The 21,550-nt window shown below is 47.4% G+C and overlaps 3 protein-coding genes and 1 non-coding gene across 4 annotated transcripts; 1 reads left to right on the top strand and 3 right to left on the bottom strand.

The window, feature by feature from the left end:
* The first annotated feature begins 652 nt into the window (after nt 1–652).
* tmem132a (transmembrane protein 132A) lies at nt 653–7,328 on the top strand. Its single transcript, XM_047045834.1, has 12 exons — nt 653–1,152; nt 1,498–1,850; nt 1,994–2,217; nt 2,328–2,537; nt 2,654–3,192; nt 3,279–3,431; nt 3,641–3,851; nt 3,997–4,140; nt 4,245–4,447; nt 5,257–5,476; nt 5,586–5,777; nt 5,916–7,328. The coding sequence occupies exons 2-12, from the start codon at nt 1,769–1,771 to the stop codon at nt 6,801–6,803; spliced, it is 3,066 nt and encodes a 1,021-aa protein (XP_046901790.1). The 5' UTR covers nt 653–1,152; nt 1,498–1,768; the 3' UTR covers nt 6,804–7,328.
* A 3,303-nt stretch (nt 7,329–10,631) lies between these two features.
* Nucleotides 10,632–17,779, bottom strand: si:ch211-89o9.6. Its single transcript, XM_047045843.1, has 7 exons — nt 17,242–17,779; nt 16,985–17,088; nt 16,691–16,784; nt 16,427–16,584; nt 14,380–14,488; nt 13,859–13,971; nt 10,632–12,340 (listed from the first exon to the last, which is right to left on the bottom strand). Exons 1-7 carry the CDS (start codon nt 17,537–17,539, stop codon nt 11,261–11,263), a joined length of 1,956 nt encoding a protein of 651 aa, XP_046901799.1. The 5' UTR covers nt 17,540–17,779; the 3' UTR covers nt 10,632–11,260.
* trnak-cuu lies at nt 10,740–10,812 on the bottom strand. Its single transcript has one exon. It is a non-coding gene; the product is annotated as a tRNA-Lys (tRNA).
* Nucleotides 17,780–18,465: 686 nt separating the features above from the next.
* LOC124484760 (zinc finger protein 697-like) lies at nt 18,466–21,028 on the bottom strand. The gene is made up of 5 exons (XM_047045849.1): nt 20,544–21,028; nt 20,306–20,451; nt 20,003–20,122; nt 19,755–19,875; nt 18,466–19,656 (listed from the first exon to the last, which is right to left on the bottom strand). Exons 1-5 carry the CDS (start codon nt 20,833–20,835, stop codon nt 18,860–18,862), a joined length of 1,476 nt encoding a protein of 491 aa, XP_046901805.1. The 5' UTR covers nt 20,836–21,028; the 3' UTR covers nt 18,466–18,859.
* Between the last annotated feature and the right edge of the window lie 522 nt (nt 21,029–21,550).

Below are 21,550 nucleotides of genomic sequence, written 5' to 3'. Positions count from 1 at the left end.
AGAGACAGAGACAGAGACAGAGAGAGAGAGAAACAGAAGACAAGAGGGATTGTGTGTGGGCTAGAGGAGGGGACGGAGGGGAAAACGTCTCACACAGATCTGTCGCTTAATCAGTGTGAAAGGAGAGAGGGGAGGAGAGAGAGAGGTTGCATCTGCATGGTCAGGTGAGGATAAGTCTCCTCTGAAGTGAACCACATCTCATGTGAACGTGTGCATGTTTGCCTACGTGCCTGTGCTCATGGTGTGAGTGACTGCATGTGAGGGTTCTCCCACTAACCAACCTGACCTGCACAGCAGAGTTTAAAACGGTAAAAGGGCAGCAAAGTGGTTTCTCTCGCGCGTTTCCCTGCGTTTAGCACTAATCCTGGAAATTAAACATTAGCAGCTTAGTACCCGACCCTGCCATCTGAGCGTGTGTGCGGGGAGGGGGTGGGGGTGAAGGGGGGGAGGGAGGGGTGGAGATGGACAGGGAGAGAGGGATGGAGAGACCGCTGCAGTTAAAACCCTGAGGTGAACACATCAAGGAAAAGAGGGCAGAAGATGAAGGATTGGAGCGAGCAAGGGGAAGCGACACTGGAGAGAGAAAGAGAGAGCGGGAGAGAGAGAGGAGGGAGGGACACTGGAGAGAAAAAGAGAGAGAGGGAGAGAGAGGGAGAGAGCGAGGAGGGATTATTTACCGTTTTAAATGAATAAATCCTTATTGTGTGAATCTGGCACACACGGAAAGACAGAGAGGGAGAGGGAGGACAAGAAGCAGCAGCAAAAACATATAACCCACAGATCAAAGATAGAGAGATAGATATAAAGAGAAAGAGAGAGAGAGAGAGCAAGAGAGAGCGAGAGAGAGGGAAAGAGAGAAAGTAGAAAGCTCAACAGCTGACTGGAAGACAAAGAGTCCAAGCTGTGGGTGGCGTCGGTGTCAGATTCAGAGTCCCCGGCCTGGACGAGCCCTGGACACCAGCCAGGAACAGAGAGGACGATCAAACTGTGGAGCGGACGAGTGGAGAGGAGGAGGAGGGGAAGATGGCACGGAAATAAATAGTGGCCACAGGTGCAAAGAAAAAAGAGAGAGAGAGAGACGGGGGGAGAGAAGCATCAGAGTGGTATTATTTCGGGGTCGTCACACACCAAGGAAAGGAAGGCGTCCGCCAGGTGAGTCCAGCCGGTGCAGCTAAATCCCAACTGACAGGACATGCCGTATGTGTGGTCCAGAAGCTGCATCTGTGTGTGTGCATGGGGTGTGTATTAGAGGAGGTGTGTGTGTGTGTGTGTGTGTAGACTTCTCAACACTGAGCCTTGCAGGGCCACTGTGCCAGCTGTGTGTATGTGGGTGTGTGTGAGAGAATTTATGCCTGTGTGTGTGTTTGTGTGCATGCATGCATGTGGTTCTGCACACAGGGTGTGCAGGTGTGGCAGAGGGCAAACTCAATTATGTAAAAACCTGAATCATTTCACTTGAGACTTACCTTACGTAAGATTTTTATTTTCAAAACCTAGTTGGTGTTTTCTGCCGTTGAGAGGAAGTCACACGCTGACAGGAAGCTTGCAGGCCGCAGCACGGTCCGAGGACAGGGGAAGATGCTGATGTGAACGAGGAGCAGCAAGAGGACTCTGAACGCCATGGCCTAGTTCGCTTTTGGATCAGAAAAAACTACAAAGATTGTCTGGGAGTCTGATCTTTCACAACAGCCGCCTCTGTTCCACAGCCCTGAGAGGTTATAAGCATTTCAGGTGCTGACATATCGGGCCGCCAGCCAGGGGTGCAGTGATGGGTGTGGACAGCAGCCCCAGTGCATCATGGGCAAGGCAGGGGGTGGTGGGACTGCTGCTGTGTTGGCTGATGGTCGCAGGTGAGTGGCTGAGCTTTCACTAACGCACTACTGAATGAAAAAGGTGATTTATTACTTTTAGTTCTTAACTTAACTTTTGGTTGTTCACCATAAACCATTCCTCTCTCTTCTCTTTTCCTCTCTTTGCCTCTCTTTGGTTCCAGTCCACACCTCGCAGGCCCAGCCCCCCCTCCCTCTTTCCCTGCCTGCCCAGATCTCTGTGCCTCCTCCCTGGAGCTACCTGCCCCTCTCCCAGGCCGACCTGGGCCCCCTCTTCTCCAACTCGAGCCCCTTCTCCTTCTCCCAGAGCCTCCTCCTGTTGCCTCAGACTGGGGCAGCCTCCAAACCAGGGGCCAGGGCTTCGTTTGGGCCTTACTCAGTCACACAGGTATGGATGGTGCTGGGCAAACATACTGAAGAGGCTCTTGTAAAACTGTATTTATGGTTCTTTGAAATTCATTTCATTAACTTATTTCTCTCTTTCTCTCTCTCTATCAGCTGGTCTCGGACCCCATCCTCCCCCTCTCCCCTCCTTTGTCAGCGTCGCTGCTGTCGGAGCACGTGGAGCGAGAGAGAGACGAGGGAGGGAGGGAGAGGCTGAGGGTGCGGGCTCTGTTCCAGGGTAGAGGAGACGCGGGCAGAGGGATCTGTGTCACCCTCCACGCCTTCAAGGAGACGGAGGAACACAAGGCCTCCTGCATCACACAGGTGCCGTTGGGGCGTGTGTGGGTGGGTGTGGGTGGGTGGGTGGGGATGTTGATGTTTCAAGCCAATGAATTTCCCTGCATTTCAATCAATGGTTCTCTATGTCTCCTGTCCTCCAGGCTCCCCTGGGTCTGTGTGTGGTGACCCTGACTCTTCCTAAGGACTGGTTCCAGACCGAGCAGATCTACCAGCCACACCTCGGCCCCCCCGGTCGCTCCCGACACACACACCGCCACCGGCAACGCAACCGGCGAGGTCGAAGCCATGGCAAACTGGCGGCGATCAGGTTCAACCATGGCCACGCCCCCGATCGTGTCCAGCTCTACTATTCATCGTTCGGCACGGTGGCCGACCTGAGCGCAGCGCCCCCTAGGTGCGTGGAGGACAAAGAGCCACAGTACCAGAGACAGCTCTTCTACATAGCAGCTGTGACCCTGAGGGAGGAGGGCGCGGAGGGCGCTGAGGGCAGGGAGGGTGCTGCACAGGGCAACAAAAGCAAGGAGGAAGTAAGCTGTCTGAACGGACGGGAAGAAGAGGAGCTTCGTGTGGATTCAAATGTCCTGATTCGCTACCGCAGGGGGCCGGCTCGTATCGGTCAGCCTATCGCATTGTCGGTAAATCTGAGGTCGAATTTCAGCGCAGAGTTTGTGGTTATACGGTGAGTCACTCTTTATGGTGTGTCAATAATTCATTGATATTGATTCTCCTGTACTATAAATATGTGTGTATGTCTGTGTGTGTCAGGCTGAAGGTGAGGATGGGTCTGGTGTCCCTGGTTGCCCAGCGATCCTTGCCCTCTGACCTCTGGGCTGTGACCCTGGAGAGAACCCAGGGTCCCAAACATGACATCGTCTCTATCATCTGCCACAAAGTTGGACGCCACCTAGATGGCCTCAGGTAGACATGACCCTCCTGTCACATGACACAGTAGATCATGTTGAACAACACAAACATTCAAACTCTCAAAAACTTTCACCTTCCCTTCTCTGCTCTCTCTACCCCTCACGCCATCTGTCATCCCTCCACCTCCTTCTTTCCTCTCCTCACTGTCACCTGCTCTCCTACATCCCTCCTACATCCCTCCTCCCCCCTTTTCTCCCCCAAAGTGCTCTCCTCCCAAATCCCTCCTCCCTCCACCAGGTGGCGTGTATCTCTGTGGACGGCCTGAGACGTAGCTTCGACGTTGCCATGACGGTGTCGGCCAGTTGGTGGGTGGAGTACTCGGGCCGTAATAACCCTCCTCCGCCACACGGAGGTGTGGTGAGCAGCTTCTCCTTCACGGACAGAGAGATGGCTGGCATCGTTCCCGTCACTGAGGTGAGGAACACTTGTTTCGTAACACTGGGTCGCCCCACAGGGATGGGATGCAGGAGTTTCCATTCATAAACAGGGGGTCGCCCTGCAGGTAGACTTTCTTTGATGAAGCCGACTTAAGTGAATGTCCTGTTCTGTCACCTTACAGAGCGACACCATCATAAACACAGCAATCTTGACCAGCGAGCTTGTGTCACTTCCTGTTATTGTGCTGGCCGTAGGGCACGATGGGAAAGTGTCAGATGTAACGTCTGCAGTGAGGTGCCAGTCGTCCGATGAAAACATTGTCAAGGTAGAGAACACACAAACACACATGCGGGCACACACATACACACACATCCTCTTTCTCTCCAGAACTGACCCTCAATCCGCCGTTTCTCTCCATGTGATTGACAGGTGTCAAGCGATTGCGCCACCCTCTTTGTTGACGGGAGCGAATCGGGCGTGGGCAGCACGTGCGTGGCGGTGGAGTTTCTTCTGGGCACGCTCCGTGGGTCGCTGTGCCTGGCGGTGTGGGTGCCCGTCGTGCCTCTGCGCCTGTCTCTGTCCGACCCCAAGCTCAATGCCATCGATGGCTGGAGCCAGTACACGGACAACGGGTTAGTGGGCTTCAGTTTGGCCTGTTGCTGGTATTTGGAACATTCCGGCAGTTAGGATACAAGTGTTGAGAGTTGGGCAGGTGACGGAAGCAGGTTGCTGTATGTTACGTCACTGTTGAAGGGACATTATTAAACACGTGAGGGGGCTGAGAGAGAGAGAGAGAGAGAGAGAGAGAGAGAGAGAGAGAGAGAGAGAGAGAGAGAGAGACAGACAGACAGACAGACAGACAGACAGACAGACAGACAGACAGACAGACAGACAGAGAGAGAGAGAGACAGAGAGAGAGAGAGAGAGAGAGAGAGAGAGAGAGAGAGAGAGAGAGAGAGAGAGAGAGAGAGAGAGAGAGAGAGAGAGAGAGAGAGAGAGCTGGGTTGCTCACACCCCCGCAGAGATTGGGAAACAAAGATTTGGAGAAAGCAGCATTGGAGATTTGATCTTCCTCAATCCTACGTTTGTAAATCCATTTAATAGATCAGTGCAAAATGTTGGCAGATCATGTGATAATATCGTAGACACATCTGTCCTGCAAGAGGGAGAGATTAGACCATCTTTGGGATTCTTTAGTCTCTTGTAATCTGTCCTGATCCTAGATCTCTCTTCGTAGAAGACAGGAGCTTTAAGACAGATTCTGACCTCCAGCTCCACTCAGCGAGGGCTCGGCCTCCTCTCTGTCCCTGAAGACAGAGTTAGATCAAGAGTTTAGAACTTTTTTTTGGTTTACTTGATTACTTTTTGTTAAAACTGTTAGAAGACATGCAGAGACACATGCAGCATAAGTGTGTGTATGTGTGTCTGTGTGTCTGTCCAGCTGTTTCCCAGTGTTCCAGAGGTCCACTGTTCAGGTTTTGACCCAGTTCGTTGCCCAGGACAACCAGAGTCAGATGACCTACCTGCTGGGCTCCCCCGATTGGCTGGTGGATGTGACGGAGATTGTCCATAATTGGCTGCGGGTGGAAAACCCACAGGTCGCTGCTCTTGACAAACACAACAATCTGATTGGCCTGCAGCCGGGGGAAACCATGCTTCATGTGAGACATGCTCATTTTCCCACCATGACCAGAAGTGCTCTTGTTATTTTGACACCTTTTTCTGGTTTATTGTCATTATTCACATCAGTGAAATGTGTCCCCATCTCAGGTTATCTCTAGCCAATGGGATGGTGTCCTGGGCAGCTGTGATGTTACGGTGACCTCGGAACCTGTGACCCCAGGTGACCTGTCAGTGCAAGTTGTGAGCGGCTTGGGGATGTCCATCCAGCCCAGCCCTGCCCACCCGTCAGTTGTCACAGCAACAGTGACGGCCTACAACATTCTATACGACCCTGGGCAGGTTAGTGCTGGCCCTTTGGTGTGTTTCTGGTGACTTGAGTATGTTCATACTAACTTTCTCTTTCACTTTCTCTCTCCTTCTTTTACTCCTTCCCTCTGCCCCCTCTTCCTCTCTTGCCTTCACTCTCACTCTCACCAGGAAGCATCCATAAGTGTCTGGCTCCAGTTCAGTGACGACAACGCCTCTCTGCTCTCCGCTTTTAGGGGCGTGCCCTTTTACCTGCGTCTCTCCTCATTGGCTGAGTCTGTGGTTGCCGTGACGCCCGGCCCTTCACAGCGCATTGTTGCCCAGGGAGATGGGGGCGGGCCCTTGCTTCAAGCGGAACTTCTGGTCTCTACCTGTGATCCAATTGTGTCCAACTCCATCGTTGAAAGTGACTCCCCAAAGACTAGGGAAGGAGGTGGGACACGAAGGCTAGCCAGGGGCTCTGGTTGGATAAGAGTCAACCTAGACTCTGAACTACAGCCAATGGGGAGCGAGGAGTCGGAATTTGGGTTTGACGTGTCTGACATGCTGGTGGAGTCCAACGGAGATGTATATGCTAAGTTTGGGAGCGACGACATCGTCAACGGCAACATCACGGGCGGCGGGTCACCCGTTGACTCCTCCCCCTACCACCACCAGGCTGGCATAGGCATGATGGGAAGAAACGGACTGGAACGGGCGGCGCTCACGCCCAATCACGAGGAGAACGCTGTGTACCTGTCCCCCGGCGTGGAGAGAGAGGGAACGAGGGACGATGAGAAGAACAGACCAGGAGAGCGAGAGCTGGAGGTGGGGGTGGGGGCCTTACTCTCCCTCCTGTGCCTCTCCACACTCCTTTTCCTGGTGAACTGCCTGCCTTGCGCCCTGAGAGAGAGGAGGAGGAGGAAAGGGATGGAGGCAGATGGAGGAGTGATGGAGGGAGTGGTGGTGGAGGAGGCGGAAGAGGAGGAGAAGGATGAGAAGATGGAGATAGAAAAGGAGGACGAAAGGGAGGGGCAGAAGAAGAAAAAGCTGGAGGAGAGAGAGGAGAATATGTTGTGAGGTTTGTTTATCTCATGCAAAAGGACTTTACGTTTATTGTTAAGCTTGTCAATGACATCCTGTACATCCAACCATCTTTAGATCTTAAACCTTTCAGATGTGTCCTGTCATTGTTTCCGACCATTATAACATAATTCCTCTAAGCACGGCAGTGTCTAGAATGGTATTATTTGGTAGGGCAGATTTACAAATGCTTTACATATGTTTGGACTTACTGGTACATGACTCAGACACTAGGTTGGGTGGAGAATATTCAGCCCTACATGGAAGCTGGCATTTTATGTCCACCATACACACTTTTGTAGAAAATAAATTAGAGAAATAGATATTGATGTAAAAGATATTTCATTGATCCTTGTCCTATTTCATCACCATGTTTGCTATTTTACAAATTCTAAAAGTAAATTTTCTTTATTTAAATACTTTCTGTCTGGTTTTGTCTTCCCAATTTACAAGTACAATTTATTTCTTTGTTAATTAATTTGAAGGATAAAGACCAGAAATACTGTAAATGTTGACAGTAGATTTTGGGCAATTTAATGTCTTGTTAAGCTACAAACGTTTGCAAAGACAATGTCAAACATGTAAAATGTGTTTGTTGAATGAAATAAAATAAAATGAAAGATAACATTTGACCATTTTTAAATGACCGAAGGGGTTAGTATGTATGTTTTGGATGAAATGACCAAAGGGGTTGGCATGTGTGTTTTGGATGAAATGACCAAAGGGGTTAGCATGTGTGTTTTGGATGAAATGACCAAAGGGGTTAGCGTGTGTGTTTTTGATAAAATGACCGAAGGGGTTAGCATGTGTGTTTTGGATGAAATGACCAAAGGGGTTAGCATGTGTGTTTTTGATAAAATGACCGAAGGGGTTAGCATGTGTGTTTTGGATGAAATGACCAAAGGGGTTAGCATGTGTGTTTTGGATGAAATGACCAAAGGGGTTAGCGTGTGTGTTTTGGATGAAATGACCAAAGGGGTTAGCATGTGTGTTTTTGATAAAATGACCGAAGGGGTTAGCATGTGTGTTTTGGATGAAATGACCAAAGGGGTTAGCATGTGTGTTTTGGATGAAATGACCAAAGGGGTTAGCGTGTGTGTTTTGGATGAAATGACCAAAGGGGTTAGCGTGTGTGTTTTGGATGAAATGACCAAAGGGGTTAGCATGTGTGTTTTTGATAAAATGACCGAAGGGGTTAGCATGTGTGTTTTGGATGAAATGACCAAAGGGGTTAGCATGTGTGTTTTGAATGAAATGACCAAAGGGGTTAGCATGTGTGTTTTGAATGAAATGACCAAAGGGGTTGGCATGTGTGTTTTGGATGAAATGACCAAAGGGGTTAGCATGTGTGTTTTGGATCAAATGACCGAAGGGGTTAGCATGTGTGTTTTGGATGAAATGACCAAAGGGGTTAGCATGTGTGTTTTGGATGAAATGACCAAAGGGGTTAGCGTGTGTGTTTTGGATGAAATGACCAAAGGGGTTAGCATGTGTGTTTTTGATAAAATGACCGAAGTTGTTAGCATGTGTGTTTTGGATGAAATGACCAAAGGGGTTAGCATGTGTGTTTTGAATGAAATGACCAAAGGGGTTAGCATGTGTGTTTTGAATGAAATGACCAAAGGGGTTGGCATGTGTGTTTTGGATGAAATGACCAAAGGGGTTAGCATGTGTGTTTTGGATAAAATGACCGAAGAGGTGGCATGTGTGTTTTGGATGAAATGACCGAAGGGGTTAGCATGTGTGTTTTTGATAAAATGACCGAAGGGGTTAGCATGTGAGTTTTGGATGAAATGACCAAAGGGGTTAGCATGTGTGTTTTTGATAAAATGACCGAAGGGGTTAGCATGTGTGTTTTGGATGAAATGACCAAAGGGGTTAGCATGTGTGTTTTGAATGAAATGACCAAAGGGGTTAGCATGTGTGTTTTGAATGAAATGACCAAAGGGGTTGGCATGTGTGTTTTGGATGAAATGACCAAAGGGGTTAGCATGTGTGTTTTGGATCAAATGACCGAAGGGGTTAGCATGTGTGTTTTGGATGAAATGACCAAAGGGGTTAGCATGTGTGTTTTGGATGAAATGACCAAAGGGGTTAGCGTGTGTGTTTTGGATGAAATGACCAAAGGGGTTAGCATGTGTGTTTTTGATAAAATGACCGAAGTTGTTAGCATGTGTGTTTTGGATGAAATGACCAAAGGGGTTAGCATGTGTGTTTTGAATGAAATGACCAAAGGGGTTAGCATGTGTGTTTTGAATGAAATGACCAAAGGGGTTGGCATGTGTGTTTTGGATGAAATGACCAAAGGGGTTAGCATGTGTGTTTTTGATAAAATGACCGAAGAGGTGGCATGTGTGTTTTGGATGAAATGACCGAAGGGGTTAGCATGTGTGTTTTTGATAAAATGACCGAAGGGGTTAGCATGTGAGTTTTGGATGAAATGACCAAAGGGGTTAGCATGTGTGTTTTTGATAAAATGACCGAAGGGGTTAGCATGTGTGTTTTGGATGAAATGACCAAAGGGGTTAGCATGTGTGTTTTTTTGGATTAAATGACCAAAGGGGTTAGCATGTGTGTTTTGGATGAAATGACCAAAGGGGTTGTGTGATTTTGATCAAATGACCGAAGGAGTTAGCATGTGTGTTTTGGATGAAATGACCAAAGGGGTTAGCATGTGAGTTTTGGATGAAATGACCAAAGGGGTTAGCATGTGTGAAATGACCAAAGGGGTTGGCGTGTGTGTTTTGGATGAAATGACCAAAGGGGTTAGCATGTGTGTTTTTGATAAAATGACCGAAGGGGTTAGCATTTGTGTTTTGGATGAAATGACCAAAGGGGTTAGCAAGTGTGTTTTGAATGAAATGACCAAAGGGGTTAGCATGTGTGTTTTGTATCAAATGACCGAAGGGGTTAGCATGTCTGTTTTGGATGAAATGACCAAAGGGGTTAGTATGTATGTTTTGGATGAAATTACCAAAGGGGTCAGTCATGTCAATACAAAAATACACTCAGAGACACGCATTCGCTATCATTTTTGACACCGACAATTTCGAACTTCTCTCTCCTGTATGGCCATGGGTGATCAGGAATGTCTCTATTCCCAGTAATGTCAACATCGCTAACTCCCACTCATCTGTCTCATCCAGTAAGCTACGTTAGCCATTCTTCTTATTGACTTCCGCCTTGCAGCTTCGTTGCTATTGAAGCTCTTGGTAGCTTTACAGAATAGCATAGCTTACGTTTGTTGTGCGTGATGGTCAGGAAATTAACATTTGTATTACTACGTTTTGACGATCCATCGTATATACATGAATACTTCAGTATAACTCCTTTATAACAGCATCTAAGTGTAATTCTGTGAAAACGCTTATATTAAATGACTATATAAAGGATTATCTTTATGACAAAAACCGGATAGCAGAGTGGCGCAGCGGAAGCGTGCTGGGCCCATAACCCAGAGGTCGATGGATCGAAACCATCCTCTGCTAAAATATTTTTCAGATCATATTGACTTGAAAACTATAATGTCTCTAGTGCAGTTTCCATTTTAAGGGGAATTAGTTCACACATGGAAAAGTAACATTTCCAAATGGTATATTTCATTCAGTCACTGTGCTACCGTGCTCCTACATTGTGGTGAGCAACTTTAATGGAAATTTGAAAGATGAACATTCGAAATATTTACATTATAAAGTCAATCTGTCACTTTATTGCCCATTGCACAATGCACCTGTTTGCACTATTTTATATTTTACTTTGTATGGTATTGTTTATAATTATTTAGAACTGTGCAAAATATATATATATATTCATATTCAAATTTAAGATTGTTATGTTCATCATACGCACCTTTCCTGCCATTGTATATTAATCGTTTGTGTAAACTTTCTGAATCTATTCAGCAATTTTAAGATATCTCGATAAAAAAAACGTCGCCCAACGTGGGGCTCGAACCCACGACCCTGAGATTAAGAGTCTCATGCTCTACCGACTGAGCTAGCCGGGCATGTCTTTGCTGACAATTGTGGCAATAAAAATTCTCGTCATTATCAGAAAGAGACCTACAGGCTAATACAGCAGTTAAATTATCATGTTGAGTGATCATAGCCACTTCACAAAGAGCCTTTTAAGCATGTTCATAAAGCATATTTCCACTGCAAATAATGTTTGCATTAATTCCCAGGATCAAACCAATATCCAGTCAAGTCAACTCTTTTGACCTTAGACAAAAGAGCTTGCTCGAATACCTACCAGAGCATGCACATTTATTAAGCTACATGGGTTAGCATGTTTAAAAACATGAATGAGTATAAACAAAATAACTTTTTATTATCTATAAGTTTTCGCAGTTATATTTGGAGTTGCATTGCATATCGGTGTCCAGTTATGGAAAGTTTATAGCATTGGAACTCAACAGTGAATACCAAGGCTGAAAGTTCTGAATCAAATGTGTCTTACTCCATCCCTCCTGCTCCATCTCCTGCTCCTCCACAGGCTGACGACTGCTGGTGGGTGCGGAGGTTGCAGGTCCAGGCAAAGCGTTTCCCACACCCTGAGCAGCTGAAGGGCTTCTCCCCCGTGTGGACCCTCTGGTGCTTCTTCAGGTTCCCCGCCTCGGAGAACATCTTCCCGCAGGTGGCACAGCGGAACGGCTTCTCTCCCGTGTGGACGCGCTGGTGAGCCTCGAGGTTCGACAGGCCGGTGAACGCCTTCCCGCACGCGCGGCACACGAAGCTCCGCCTCCTCCCATCCCCGGTCACCGCCGCGCCCGCGAGGTTACCGGCCAGGTGATGCTGGGAGGTGAACGTAGCTCGTTGGGCAGCGAACGCGGCCTCCATGTTAGCCAAACCGTTAACAGACGTTGCCGTCGTTGCCCCCCTGACCTGGACCCCCACCTGGGGGAGTAATGGCTCTACACCGGCAGCCCCCCTGGTGGGTGGGGCACCGTGGGGCTGCGCCACCCGTACCCTGTTGTTATGACGACGCTGTTGCAGTTGAGTCTCCTCGGCTCTCATCATGGCCGCTCTGCTCCAGGGAGAGTGACCCAGGACGTTGGCGCCGACGTGGCCGGCCCCCGACCACTGAGCTCCAAGACGACCTGAGGGAGATGCTTCCAGACCGGCTGCCTGTCTGCCTCCTGATCTCACGGCCCCAGAGGAGAAGCGGGAGCGAAGCCGGGGCTGGTCCTGGGGACGGGTCTCAGAAACCACTATGACGCTGTCTGCGTCAGTGTCAGCTGAATCCTCGGTGTAGGAGCAGGAGGGCCCACCAGGGGGTGACGAGGAGGTTCCTGAGTCTGGGGCCCAGCTTGTGAAGAAGGTGTCCAGCTCAAACAGGGAGAACTCTGGGTTTGGGGAGCTGCTGTACTTCTGATTGGCTGGCGTGCTGTCTGGTGCCGCCCTGTGGAGAGCTTCAGTACTGCTGCTTGGAGCAGTAGGAGGCGGCAGGGTGGTGGAGATTCCTCCAGTTCCCCTCTCAGAAGTCACTGTCTTCTCATCTTCCACCTTCAGAGCGGTCCCTTCTGGAAGTAGAGGCTGTCAGAGGAGAGGAGAGCGTGAGTGACGGATCTCATGCATCCTGTGTTTCTTCACTTACATACTGTTTATACTTTCATTTCCTCTAGTTTGTAGTGTGTAGTGTGTTTGTGTGTGTGTGTGTACTGATAGTGAGGTGATAAAATTGTGTCACAGTTTAAGAGGTTGAAATGTCCTGAAATAGAATTTTATAAATATAACAAACCACATTCAATCACTCACTTGTTGGTAAAGGAACGCTTTAATCCTCTTTTCAAATATATACATTGCCAGGACATGTTTCAACATCTCACTGAAAACTGAGACACAATACTTTCCTCCTCAACTAACAAAACTTTCATCTACAGGAATTTTGAATATACTTTTACGCCTTTTGGTGGTGTTGCGTTTTCATACTTCTGGTAGACATGATGTAAAAATTATTGAGGCTTTAGATATACATTACACAAGTCAATCATATCCTAAATAAAATTAGTATTTCATACAAACTAAAACATTTATAAATAGATAAAAAGATAATAAATATGATCCCACATTACAAGACCCTACCCTCTGCATTGGACACCCAAGCCGTTGAATTGAACCCACCACTAAAACAACCAACCCAAGATTCATATAAAAAAAACTGCCTGAACTACCCACTGACTACACCCTTTATTAACTCTGTCACTCCTATTTTCTTGAACCCTCTGGTTAACTGGATCCATGTTCTGAGTAATAGAACCATGTGGGGGACTGGACCCATGTTCTGAGTAATAGAACCGTCCGGGGGACTGGCCCCATGTTCTGAGTTCTAGAACCCTCTGGGGGACTGGCCCCATGTTCTGAGTTCTAGAACCCTCTGGGGGACTGGCCCCGTGTTCTGAGTTCTAGAACCCTTTGGGGGACTGGCCCCATGTTCTGAGTTCTAGAACCCTCTGTGGGACTGGCCTATGGTCACATGGCCGGCTGTTGTGTTTGCTGCTGGGCGGGGTGGTGGCGTTTCTGGTGCTTCTTTAGATTGCTGGGGTCGGCAAAGCGCTCGGGGCAGAGCGGGCACTGGTAGGGCCTCTGGCCAGTGTGGACGTTCATGTGGATCTTCAGGTTCCACACCTGGGAGAAGTGCTTCCCGCAGACAACACAGCCGTACGGCCGCTCCCCCGTATGGGTTCTCAGGTGCGGTTCTAGGTTGGCGGGGGCGGAGAACCCTTTGCCACAGAACTTACACAGATGTAGCCTCTTGCGCTCCGCCTTTTTCCTACCGTTCGTGTACCTGTCCTGTCCCTGACCCTGAACTTGGGATGACCCCTCCATGTGTTCACCAAAGCCCCCCGGACCCTGTAACCCCCCCCTGACTGGCATGACATTGGAGAAGCCTCCAGAATGTTCTGTGGCAAAGTCCCGCATGCCTGATGGGAAGGGATGAGGCAGGGAGGACAGACCAGGCACTACAACACAATCGTCAAGACAACTGTCCCCATTTGTCCACATCTGATTGGCTGATGAGGTGTCATACGACGGCGCACTGCCATAGCTGACCTCTGACAAGCCTTGCCTGGTCCCTTGAGGTTCTCCAAGCTGACTGGCCAGAGCCAGGCTGTCATCCAATGGTATTGCTCCTTGGTAGTCATCCTTGCTGGATTCCACCAATCCTAATGAGACAAGACAAGTTTCTATTAACAGGTTGCTCATAGCACCTTAACCTTACCATAAAACTAAGAACCAATAATAAGATTTCCATATATAACCTAGAATAACCTAGCCTAGAATAACAATTAAGTATACAAAGAAAGTAAGGTAACCATTTTTACATTTATGTTCAACCTAGCTCATTTATGATGCACTTTATTTTGATAAAATCATATAAAGTGCATCTAGTGTTATTACATTTTATTAATTTAGCAAATCCTTTAATCCAAATGTTATGTTTTCAGTTAGAGATGTTTTAAAGCCTTTAATTTTGAGCCTTCATCAAGGAAGGTTTCCTAGCATGTAAATAAAGTGGTAAAAGTTTTCTGAATGTGAGAAACTGTGTGCAACATCTGTGCTTATCCACTCACCCTGTTTGCTGCTGCAGACTCCCAGGCCTGGAGACCGTAGCCCCTCCTCCAGATCCTCCACCTTCACCAGTAGCACATCCGGCTCCTCCCCCACCTCCACACCTGCAGGCTGGAGCACAGAAAGACACAATCATGGCTAAGCTCCACCCAAATCAAGAAGGGAGTTTCCTTCAAAAAATAACCCATCCCCAAACTTTTTTTTCACGTTATATTTAAAATACATAATAGTTCATAATGGAAGGATGTAACATAAAAAAAAATACAAGGGTTAATCATTTTTAGATATTTCTGCCATGTATATAGGCTCTGTGTTTTACTAATCTGAACCACGATAATCTGAAGATTACTACTGGACATATGATGGATATGGGTTAGGTTTCAGTCAATTATCAAGACAATAAAAGGAACAAGAACACAAGATAAAGAAGCACTAGAAATATATTTTCACCTCTTTACAGAAGGGCCACATCCAGAATTTAAGGTATGCATTTTATTTATTGCAATTGTATATCGTAAAAATATTAAATACAAACCAATTGTGAAACATGTCAAGTACTGTACACACACACAATGAAGAAAATGTTTATATTCTATTGGGGATTAGTAATTTCGTATTTAGTACCATGCATTCTTTCCAACAATATAATCTGAACATCAGAATCTGTATATTTACCCAGTCTGGAGGCAACCTGTTCATACTATGGACCGTTTGTAACCCATCATTTTTTGTTTAGATATTTTTGAGGGTATTTTCTGCTTCATTTGATAGTGACAGTTCGAGAGAGACAGGATTGCCAAGGGAGGGAGAGAGAGAGGCGATGACATGCAACAAAGGGAGTTGGCTGGAATCGAACCAGGGCTGCTGTGGCAAGGTGGTACACACTATCAGTGAGCCACTGGGACCCATGATTTTCCTCAAACATTACACTCAGGCACACTAAGTCATTCTTAGGTCAACCTTTACCCTACACACAAGCAGTGTCCTTAAACCTAAAAAAGATCAGGGCAAAACATCAGTGTTTGTTGGCTATCAGGAGCTTTTAGTGTGCTACAAGTTTTCTCTGGTGCCTTAGGGGTTGGACTTTAGAGATATGGAGATGTTGCATTTTCTGGAAGACAAAAGACCCACTAGTACAACTTAAACCTAATAAGACTTTTATTGTGAAAACTTTTTTTCTTTTTTTGTCTTCGTCCCCCCCCCCATCCAGCCCACTCAGGAGAAGCAGGCCATGTCTTCTGTGTACACGTCTGGGTGGTTTCTCTGCTGGTGTGTTCTCAGGTTGCGTATCCAGGCGAAGCCCTTCCCACACAGCTGGCAGCTGAAGGGCTTCTCCCCCGTGTGGACCCTCTGGTGCTTCTTCAGGTTCCCCGCCTCGGAGAACATCTTCCCGCAGGTGGCGCAGCGGAACGGCTTCTCTCCCGTGTGAACGCGCTGGTGGATCTCCACCTTCTTGGGCCGGTTGAAGGCCTTGCCGCAGAAGTTGCAGATGAAGAGCTTCTCTCTGGTGCTTGTTCTGTGGAGAGTCTTCATTGCTCCTCCAGCTCCCTCTCCCTTGAAGGGGAAGCCGGAGAAGTTGCCGCCGCGGCCCCAACCGTTCATGTCGGACGTCGACGGCAACGCAGGGTCATTGGACCTCGCCAGAGAATGAGGAGGCTGTGGGACGGCAGGCGCGTTCCCGTGGTTACCGTGAGTTCTGATTTGTACCGGAATCTCCCGACCATCCCAGTCCAGCAGTTCTTCCCCTTCCTCAGAGTCCACGTCGATAACTTCCTGTTTCCGACGCCGGCTCGCGACGCCCGAACCCGGAAGTGTTTGAAACAACCCCCCGTCCCCAGATGAAGCCCCGCCTCCAGCCTCGTAAGAACAAGATGGCCGCCCATCACCCTCCTCCTCCTCCTCGTTAAAGAATGCCCCCACCAGCGAGCCCTCGCTCTCGTCAAACACATCGAACGTGGCGCTGGGATTGGTCAGTGGTCCCGAAGGAGCAGAGCCCTCTGCGATTTCAGAGTCATTGTCAGTTTTAAGGAGAGTTGAGGATCCACTGACCTCCAGTCCTCTGTCTCTGTGGCTGGCCTGGCTCCGGCTCCGGGGCGCTGGGTGGGACTGCTGGGGCTGGGGGAGGGGGTCTGAGGTCTGGATGGAGACTGACAAGGAGTCCTGGGGGCTGGGTCGGGTTCCACCACGAGGGCCACACTCCACCACTCCTGCATGGAGGAGACAGAGAGCAGGGTTATTATGGGGATTGGTATAATGACTACAACAAATCATCTTCTTTTTTCCTTTCACAAATACACATTCTTCCTGACTCACCATCCTCTCCGATGAGCTGTACTTGGTCTGGGTCGTCCATCCTCTCTTCCTTCACCATTAGAGTGTCTGGTTCCATCAGCTGCACAACTACTGTCTAAAGATGGAACATCACAAACATTATACTCATATAACACACCCCTGACAGCAACAACGATGGTGATCATATCGATAAAGGCTAAAACTGAGGTAGCAGATTTTTGAGATTTGTTTACGGGGCCCGTTCAGGGTAATCGATGCTGGATGCTGACTTGTATGTAATTAATAATACATATTTGTTGAAATAGATCTTCCTACCTCGTCTCGGATAGGTTCAGAATGCATCGGGTTGCTGATTGGACTGCTAGTTGAGGACCCGTCCGGCCACAACCCCATGTTCATCTGTCTGTCAAAAACGCTGCCTAAAAACACAAAAACACTACCTCAATTACCGAGAAGATAGGTTAATATCACACATACAACCTATGTTACTCGAGCTTTAAAGTCCCGGTATTATAACTACATCGATCGAATGAAGTGAATACATTTCGATGCACAGCGAGGGGCAAACTTACCAGTGGATGTCGACAATCCACGATATTTATCGGTGATGTTGAAGTGGGACCTGCTGTTGGGACGGCTATTCAGGGCGCTTTCGCGCAGCCTCCTCTCGGCGCTTCCTCGGGCCATCTTCAACTCCAGTAAATGCAATTTTCTCTTGAGAGCTTTGTTTTCCCTTTGGCATTGGGACATCTGCAAACTTACGACCGCGTAATCGTCGTCCACCAGCTTGCAGATCTCTGCCACGGCGGCGTTCGCCAAGACCTCCATGATTGAGGCTAGCTGGGTTTGGAATGCGATACGGGTCGACATTGTGATCGACTGGTAAGCTCGATGCGTTACAAAACCTATTTCCTCTATCACCACAAATTATTGCCTATAAAGAGATACCAATAAAATGAACGGTGAAAATATAAAAGCTGGTAAAAAGGTTCGGTTTGCTCATATATTAAACTGCTTCTTAGAAACAGTCGCGAGCTTGCTTGCCAACTAGCCACGATCATTGCATCCTTTCCGGTGTTCAGGAGAATTCAGTTCCTCTGTTTCCCCTTCTTTGCGCGTGCGCGAAATCATAATTTTCTCTTGTTGCTTGATTGAGTTGAATGTGCCCAAATGTGGCAATGAATGGAGCAATACGGTGATGCTGGTGATGTATGTTACTGTGATCATTACGTATAACAAGTCTAATCTATACACCAGTCTTTTACAATGAGGGGACAGGGAGAACAGACTTCCCTGGAGGCCCGAGGAAAGTGCCCCCCCTCTTCTCCTATGGTAAGTGTCATCTACACATCAGTCTTTTACACTGTGGTTCCCCCCTGTATGTAACAGTCTGACCCTTTATAAAGCACTACAGATTTACCTGTACGTACCTCCTCTCCGTCCTCAGCTGACGCTTGACCACTGCCACACACGTAAATACGTTTTAAATGCGACAACTAAATACTTTTACAACACAAATATGTTTGTGTCTACTTGTACCTACTGACAAAATAATTATCATAAGGTGATTTACATTACATAATGAACAAATCCAACAGTTTAATACATCTCTAACATGCACAATTTGAAAACAAAAACCTGACAATGACCCAGATACAGTAGTGAAGCCAGAGATAAAAGGACAGTGTAGTGACTACGATATTCTTTTGTTGTTCCTTTGTGTAAATTCCCCTTGGGCCAACTAGGGGTACCATATAATAGACGGTTTAGTCGAATTACTCGAAACTAACGGAATGTCCAATTTAGATTATTATTATTTTTTAATTGATGAAATAAAACATCTTATAGGCTATACATTTTTATTTAAAATCATGTTTCCATAACAAATGATTGATTCAACCAATTATTCAAAAAATAAAGAGTATTGTTCTAAACAAGCATCAATGAGTCAGCAACACTCCAAGACAAAGTCTAAAGACTGTGCTCTCTCATCCAACAACCACACCTAACGGCCCCAGGACCTTTCCTGTAAGGACAACCTGACCTATAGCTGGATCTGTAGAGGGAACACACTCACTAAACAGCAATCACACATACACACACACACTCCTGAAAATTACCAATAAATGTAAATTGGCTCCTACAGACAAATACAAGTGTGTTGTAAACCAATTCTTAACTGACACAGGTTCAAATGGATGCATTAGCCCCCCCATGTACCCCCGTCAAGTCCCCGGCTTGATCCTGGGCACTGTGCACCCCCCTGTGACGTATGAGGTTGCTGAGGAAGGAGAAGCTCTTCCAGCACTGTTTACACCTGAACGGCTTTTCCTTTGTATGGACTGTCTGATGTTTCTTTACGTAGCCCGCCTCTGCAAACCGCTTCCCACAGGTGGGGCAGCTGTAGGGGCGCTCTCTGTCCGTCTTTCCCCTGCCCTCCGCTCTTTCGGGGTGCAGTGGCAAAGAGGAGGGTGCCATTGGACCGGTGTTGTGGTTTGTTCTTGAGACTACACTGGTTGTTGTTGTTGTGTGCAGGGTGTTGGGGTGGAAGAACGTGTTGAAGGCTGGGCTCCGTTGATGCTTCTGGTCTGGTCTGACACCGTGTGGAGGTGGGAGGTAGGAGTGTTGACCAGGATCTGGCCCAATCTGAAGCCCATATATGGCTCCAGAACCAGACTGACACTCAGAGCCTAAACTTCCAGGCCCTAACCCAGACCCAGCTCTTGCCCCAGGTCCAGCCCCTAAGCAGACTCCTGCTCCCTGTCTCCTCTGGCCCCATGTGTTAGACATCCCCAGTGCCGGACCTGGGTGGCCGAGTGCTGGCCCCCCTGTCCAGTGACTGTTTTCTGTAGGACGGAGACACTGTCCAGTCTGATCCAGATCTGGCCCCTGTCCTGGGTCTGTCTCGTGGTAGTAATGCACTAGATCCTGATGGTGAGAAGTCCAGGCTCTGGTGCTCGTCTCTAAGGCTCCGTCTCCGTCGACAGCTGCACATGGAAACCAGAGAGAGAGGGGGAAAAATGTTGCATCAGCTGTTATGGCAACATAAATGGGATAAGGTGTAAAGGCTATACATTTTCCTCACTTTTTGTCAGATCTATATTGTCACCCTCATGCCTGAGTGTGTCTTCCTCCCCTTCTTCCTCATCCTTCCTCTCCTGCTTGACAGGGCACTCCTCCGCTCCTGCGTCATCTGAATCGAACAGCTGTAGCAATGTAGAAGAAGAAGAAGGTGACTTCACATCATGACATCATGTCTTATTAATATTATATCACCTTACATGAGGTCTCTGTGTTTGAAAGTTCATGTGATTAGAAGGTGTCTGTCGGTACATGTGTGAGTCTGTCTGAGCCCGGTGGGAGTGGAGGAGATGGAGTTGGACAACGGTCAGTCATCTCCTGCTTGATCTGGGACTGGTTGGAGCTGCTAGCTGAGGCCTCTGCATCTGCAGACTGATGTGAACATAAAGAGAGAGCACTTCCTTGTGATGCGATTTGGACAGCCAGCTGTTTAGAGAGAGGACTGAGGATGGGAAATGCTTATACCAAATCAGGATAGTAACAATGAAAATAACAGATGAATTAAAATGTTTGAGGTATTATGAGGTGTTTGGCAAATGAGATAAGAGTACAGACCCCTTCAAGGATTCTGACTGTGATGACATCCTGGGTAGAAGAGTCTGGCCCCTCATTGGCAGCAGCTGACTGGTCTTTGATCTTCCAGGAGCCTTGTCTTTCCGGTTTTCCTACATTCCGAAGATGGCCAGAAAGGTTCCCTCCACCTGACACAGACAGATTGTACGTTTGAGGGGCGGGGTGATTTAAATGAACAAATAAAAAAATACCACATCGTCTAACTTCTAATTTAGCACACCTCTTGATACGGCTGCTGCTCTGAACTTGTCGAGTAGCCTGACGCTTACTCCGGGACGATTTGCGAGGACGCGCTCTCTCATCGTCCTTTCTGCGCGTTCCCGGGCCATCTTCAATTCCAGCGTCTGTAGTTTTCTTTTCAAAGCTCGGTTCTCTCTCTGACTTTGGGTCATTTCCAGACGAATTACCGCATAGTCTTCGTCTACCAGTTTACAAATCTCAGCAACCGCTGCGTTCGCTAGCACCTCCATGATGGAGGCTATCTGAGTATGAAAAGCCATCGAGTTGGTCATTGTCGGCGTTCAACCGTGCCTTGCCAACAGAAAACGAGCTAACCACATGACATCCGAAGCTTCTTTAACCGAATTATTTGCTTGGCGTATCTGGCCGTGTTCTAAAATTCTATCAGAATCCGCCTAGATCGCTTTGGTCGATGGTAAAGAGAAAACGGTGTTTACTTCCGGCAATTTTTTTTTGTGAAGAACGATGTAATTGGCTAGCATGTTGAGAGGCGTGGTTTTGGTTAGCTGCAGATACACTAAATCTAACTTTTTATATTCTATATTTAACTATTTCTTTGTTTTGTAATTTTATGTTAAAATATACTAGAATTTACTATTGTACACAATAACAACGGAAGCCCAAAGAGGCCATATTTATGCGTTTTATTTACTCCGTTTTCCTGTGATAACTAATTAAAATAACTCGTTTTCTCGAGATATTCATGCCATTATCTCGAAATCTCCGTGTACGTCAACAGGTAGCCTAATTGTTTAGGTTACAGTGAAGGTTGAAATGTCTTTGGCACTCCGCCCCGGAAAATCCAGTTCCTCTTGTTAGTCCCGTTGTTATTGAACAAGTGCTTTAGGGCATGTCTTTTGAAAACGATTTGAGAAAGCCAAAATGTAAAATGTCTTTTCATTTACATTGACAGCAAATGTGCATACCAGTACTGAAAATGCAAATCATATAATTGCATTTACATTGTCATATATACTGAAATATCAC

The sequence above is a fragment of the Hypomesus transpacificus genome, chromosome 22 (assembly GCF_021917145.1).
Source record: "Hypomesus transpacificus isolate Combined female chromosome 22, fHypTra1, whole genome shotgun sequence".
Taxonomy (NCBI): domain Eukaryota; kingdom Metazoa; phylum Chordata; class Actinopteri; order Osmeriformes; family Osmeridae; genus Hypomesus; species Hypomesus transpacificus.
This window is presented reverse-complemented; position numbering and strand designations above follow the sequence as displayed.

What these genes read in the sequence shown, in the direction of transcription:
- si:ch211-89o9.6 (XM_047045843.1), bottom strand. Translation starts at nt 17,539, where the DNA reads ATGTCGACCCGTATCGCATTCCAAACCCAGCTAGCCTCAATCATGGAG. An exon ending in TGGATTGTCGACATCCACTG is followed by an intron (nt 17,089 to 17,241) that starts GTAAGTTTGCCC and finishes TTGTGTTTTTAG; the next exon opens with GCAGCGTTTTTGACAGACAG. An exon ending in ACAGCTCATCGGAGAGGATG is followed by an intron (nt 16,585 to 16,690) that starts GTGAGTCAGGAA and finishes TCCTCCATGCAG; the next exon opens with GAGTGGTGGAGTGTGGCCCT.
- LOC124484760 (XM_047045849.1), bottom strand. Translation starts at nt 20,835, where the DNA reads ATGACCAACTCGATGGCTTTTCATACTCAGATAGCCTCCATCATGGAG. An exon ending in AGCAGCAGCCGTATCAAGAG is followed by an intron (nt 20,452 to 20,543) that starts GTGTGCTAAATT and finishes TGTCTGTGTCAG; the next exon opens with GTGGAGGGAACCTTTCTGGC. An exon ending in GCTCAGACAGACTCACACAT is followed by an intron (nt 19,876 to 20,002) that starts GTACCGACAGAC and finishes ACATTGCTACAG; the next exon opens with CTGTTCGATTCAGATGACGC.
- tmem132a (XM_047045834.1), top strand. Translation starts at nt 1,769, where the DNA reads ATGGGTGTGGACAGCAGCCCCAGTGCATCATGGGCAAGGCAGGGGGTG. An exon ending in GTGTTGGCTGATGGTCGCAG is followed by an intron (nt 1,851 to 1,993) that starts GTGAGTGGCTGA and finishes CTTTGGTTCCAG; the next exon opens with TCCACACCTCGCAGGCCCAG. An exon ending in GGCCTTACTCAGTCACACAG is followed by an intron (nt 2,218 to 2,327) that starts GTATGGATGGTG and finishes TCTCTCTATCAG; the next exon opens with CTGGTCTCGGACCCCATCCT.